At 40.4% G+C, this 5,000-nt stretch overlaps 1 protein-coding gene across 1 annotated transcript in view; it reads right to left on the bottom strand.

Moving 5' to 3' along the window:
- LOC107299008 (guanine nucleotide-binding protein G(t) subunit alpha-3-like) overlaps positions 1-4,629 on the bottom strand; it is a 12,807-nt gene extending 8,178 nt beyond the window's left edge. Inside the window, 2 exon segments of the mRNA XM_015828372.1 lie at positions 997-1,079; positions 4,512-4,629. Coding sequence (XP_015683858.1) covers positions 997-1,079; positions 4,512-4,629 — 201 coding nt within the window.
- Between the last annotated feature and the right edge of the window lie 371 nt (positions 4,630-5,000).

The raw sequence follows: 5,000 nt of genomic DNA, 5'->3' as shown, positions 1-5,000 counted from the left end.
TGAAGAAGCTTCTTGGATGAGAAGCGAAACGTCTTCAGAGAAAAACAAGAAAGTCCAGTTGCTTCCTGAAAAAAGCACGTTTGGGATAATCACGACCTGGATGACTGAGAACCTCCGTAGACACTTTGAACAAACGGTTTTCTGAGCAGTCTGAGGTAGCGATCCTAGAAGAGTTGGTGTAAGAATCCTCTTTGATTTTCATAACGGATAAACAGATATCCTGGGCTTCGTAAGATCATAACCTGCTGTCTGATCTTCAGAGATCACACATGGTTAATTGTATGTGCTCAAGTTCTTCAGCAGCAGGACGGATCTGATGCAAATTGTGTACATTTTAGCAGGCCGTCCCTGCAGAGAGAGGGGTGTCAAATCTGTGTAAAGGAATTTATCGCTAACCTTCAGGATGGCATGAAAGAGATGTTAAGAAGAAACTAGGAGAAGTGATTGCACAGTCCAGGAATTAGAGGAAGCAGGAGAAAGAAATTCAAATAATCCCACCTTGAATTGTTAAATTTAAGAAGAGACAGAAAGAAACTCGGATTGGCTGTCAGAACTGTGTTATTATACCTACAACAATCATGTAGCATTTCTGAAATCCACTCCACTCCACTCCACTCCACTCCACTCCACTCCACTCCACTCCACTCTATTCTATTCTATTCTATTCTATTCTATTCTATTCTATTCTATTCTATTCTATTCTATTTCTAGTTCTTCTCTTCTCTTCTCTTCTCTTCTCTTCTATTCTCTTCTCTTCTATTCTATTCTATTCTATTCTAGTTCTTCTCTTCTCTTCTCTTCTCTTCTCTTCTCTTCTCTTCTCTTCTCTTCTCTTCTCTTCTCTTCTCTTCTATTCTATTCTAGTTCTTCTCTTCTCTTCTATTCTATTCTATTCTAGTTCTTCTCTTCTCTTCTCTTCTCTTCTCTTCTCTTCTATTCTATTCTCTTCTCTTCTCTTCTCTTCTATTCTATTCTATTCTATTCTGGGAACCCAACGGAGTTGTACCCAAAGGGACCTAAATGTTGATAGACTTACTTCATTTGTTTCACAATAGTGCTCTTGCCTGATTCACCAGCTCCTGCAAGAAAGAAAACAAGTGTAAATATGACATACGGACTTGAACTAAATTGTCTTAAATTGAGCTATAGTTTTATTGGCTCAACAGATTTCCTCTTAGCCAGGGTTTGAAAAGCCACTTCAAATCTTAATTTGAATTTCTGTCTTCCCTTAGGTGTATCTCTAGTCAAAACAGCGTGCTCTGGTTGCTGTTAAACATTCATTTATTGGTCTGCCCAAACATCTGCCTGTTTTTTAGCATTTGGATTTACATGTAAGTCATTTGCCCCTAATTTGGTCAGATGGATAACAATAAAGCATCAGTCATATGGAAAGCATCCCTTGGGGTAAAACAAACAACGCATGACCAAGAAAGCATCAATTTCCAACTCGGTGAATATGCAATTTATCGTAATTATTTTGCAATGGCTAATTTCATAGATAGGACGACAATTTTGTCAACATTCTGCTTTTGCACCTGCGACTTGGCAAACAGGAAACCAGCCCCTGTTTAAATGCATTTTGGAAGGGGGACAGAACTGATCCCCAGTAATTTTGTTTGTGCTATAGAGCAGAAACACCTGCCAAAAAAAAATCATGTACAGTATATGCAAAATACATGGAAAGCTAGAGTATTACAGTACAGATAATAGAATAGATCAGAATAACAGAGTTGGAAGGGACCTTGGAGGTCTTCTAGTCCAACCCCCTGCTCAAGCAGGAAACCCTATACCATTTCAGGCAAATGGTTGTCCAATCTCTGCTTGAAAGCTTCCAGTGTTGGAGCATTCACAGCTTCTGGAGGCAGGTTGTTCCACTGATTAATTGTTCTAACTGTCAGGAAGTTTCTCCTTGGTTCTAGGTTGCTTCTCTCCTTGGTTAATTTCCACCTGTTGCTTCTTGTCCTGCCTTCAGGCTCTTCGGAGACTGGGCTGACCCAAATGTATCTGAAAGCCAAGGCTAGGAAGAGCAGAACTAATATTTTTTTTCACTTGAGCCTGTTGATGTGCCATGAGTTCTGTTGTTCCCCTTCCCTAAAAAATAAAGAAGAATTAAAATCTCCCAAGACCAAAATTGCTGGGAAAGATTGAGGGCAAGAGAAGAAGGGGACAACAGAGAATGAGATGGCTGGATGGAGTCACTGAAGCAGTAGGCGTGAGCTTCAATGGACTCCAGAAGATGGTAGAGGACAGGAAGACCTGGAGGAACGTTATCCATGGAGTCGCGATGGGTCGGACATGACTTCGCAACTAACAACAACAAGACCAAGAAGGATTTTTCTACAGGGAGACATCTGGATAACTTCAGGCTAGTCATTCTCAACCTAAAAACCCTGTCACACTCCACAATGACCCAGCCAAAGCATGGGTGCATTGATGGCTTGCTGTTGAACAAGCAAACAGTGGTTTGTAAGCATCCAGGACAAATGCGATTTTGGAAATAGAACAAGGGAAGAGATCTAATAGATTACGTCCATTTGGGAAACAAGACCTTCTAATGTGGAAACCTAGAAACTGATGGAAGATGCAGATCAGGATGAAACTAGGGTTCAAGGAGAGAGGGGGCATAGCACATGGCAAATGTTCTGTCATTATGCTGTCACAGCAACAGCTCTGCCCCTTTTGCGTATCTGTTGTGACCTCTCCCGCATGTCCAGAAAAGGCAGAGCTTGTGCAGTGAGTGTGCAAATGCTGCTTTTGTCCTTTGGACAAAAATTTTCCAATCTCGCTGTCCCTTCTGGAAGAATTTACTCTGTGCAATCCCAAAAGATCAGACTAGGTCTAATTTAAGCCACCAGACAGGATATGTTTGGCTAAAAGGTTTGGAGACCCTAGCAGCTAAATGCACGGGGATGATCAAACAATCATTTAAAGCAACTGCAATCTTTCAGTCACTGGAGATCTCCGAACAGAAGCTGTGTCTTTCCTCTCCAAAGGATTCCGATTAAATATCCTTCAAGACCCCCCTTGCAATTCTATCACTCTTAAATGTGAAATCATCTGTTTTCAAAAGCTCTTACAGCTTTAAAACACAACTGCGCCTGTCCCCTGTTCTCCTGCCTCTAATTTGTCTTTTTACATAACCTGCTGGCATTTTTAGAACGTGAAGGGCACTCGGTTGAATAATTCCACTCTTGTCAGGTCACAGCAAGGAAACTTTGACAAATGTTGTCATGCGACTCCATCAGAGCAGGCACATCTCACGGGCTAAATTCTTTCCGCTACGGTTGTATTTTTAACAAGCAAACAAAGGCCCTACTTAACACAAGTTTGATTTACTACAGTAAGTAGAAACGGTCTCATCAATACTGTGAAAATATTCAGAAAGTTCTAATCTTTCTACTGTTCACCAGATAAATCATTAACAGAATAACAGAATAATCACGCCAAAAACGTGCCCACCCCATTGCCGGAAATGGGGAAAAAGTTGCGATACATCACGACACGTCATGTGACGTTGTGAGTTTGACACCCCTGTTCTAGTCCAACCTCCTGCTCAGGCAGGAAACCCAATACCATTTCAGACAAATGGTTGTCCAGTCTCTTCTTAAAAACATCCAGTGTTGGAGCATTCACAGCTTCTGGAGGCAGGTTGTTCCACGGGTTAATTGTTCTCACTGTCAGGAAGTTTCTCCTTAGTTCTAGGTTGCTTCTCTCCTTGATTAGTTCCCATCCGTTCCTTCTTGTCCTGCCTTTAGGCACTTTGGAGAATAGCTTGACTCCCTCTTCTTTGGGGCAACCCCTGAGATATTGGCACATGTCTATCCTGTCATCCCTAGTCCTTCTTTTCACTGGACTAGATATACTCAATTTCTGCAACCATTCTTCGTATGTTTTAGTCATATGTTTAAAAGATATACAGACGACACACACAGAAAGACACACATTTCATGCACTTAGTTCACTATTTATTTTTTAATTTAGTTCCTCCCAAAAGGAAATCTTCTTTATCGAATAATTCACCTGTTAGGCCGCAAGACATGTTGCAAATTGACATTCCCAAACCTGAATTAAAAAGAAAACAAGCAAAATAAACCAAATCAGCAAATTTCTTAGTTCAATGGCCCTGGTTCTCACGCAGATTTCAAATGTAACTTTTCAAATTCATTTTTTGCGTAGATTTCTGCTTCAGCAAATAGATTCTGAGATTTCAGCGCCTATAACTCAGCAATCACTATTTCAGGAACACTCTCCTTGTTCAGACTTCCATCTGCAGTTTGGACCTTCACAGCATTTGGGATTGCAGTTCTCAATTTAAAAGCAAAATTGCAATCCACAATCAGTTTTTTTTCCCCCAGAAAAAACTGATATGAGATTTATGATTTGCAACATATCTGCACATTACTTTTAAATAAACCTTTCCTTCTTCCGCCCTGTTAGATTTTAAAATAAGCAGCTCTGACTAGCTGGGGGCAAATTAATTTGAAGAACAAAATTTAAATATCTATATTTACCCAACAGCAGCAACTTGACCGTCCTAGAATCCTTGATTGCATCTTCCTGAAGTCTTTTTTCAAGCTCTCGTGATCGCTTCATCGATTCTTTAGACTCAGCGCTGATTCTGCTCCCCATATCTGTGGCCTTTTGTGGTGCAAACTTATTGTCCAAGGAAACTGATGTCTAATTGAAAAAAATAAATCTATATATTTCAGACAAATAATGGAGCAGGCAAGTTCCAAGAAAGGTTGAAGGTCTTCTTCCAAATTCTTCTTCAGCTTGCTTACATTGACTTTGAGGCCATCCCATGCCCAAGAAGATAAGTCAGATGCCTTATGTCATCTACTCATTGTCACATCAGACATGTAAATGCCATTTTGAAGATTTGCCTAAATGTTTTTTGGCACATTTGCCTAAAAGCCAGGCAAAGCAGGAACTAACTTTGGGCATCCCATCCGGATTCTTTGTCATCGTTTCTCTGATAGGAAAATATGTTCCAAACTAAA

Source organism: Protobothrops mucrosquamatus, unplaced genomic scaffold (genome assembly GCF_001527695.2).
Source record: "Protobothrops mucrosquamatus isolate PMUCROS unplaced genomic scaffold, P.Mucros_1.0 scaffold4430, whole genome shotgun sequence".
Taxonomy (NCBI): domain Eukaryota; kingdom Metazoa; phylum Chordata; class Lepidosauria; order Squamata; family Viperidae; genus Protobothrops; species Protobothrops mucrosquamatus.
This window is presented reverse-complemented; position numbering and strand designations above follow the sequence as displayed.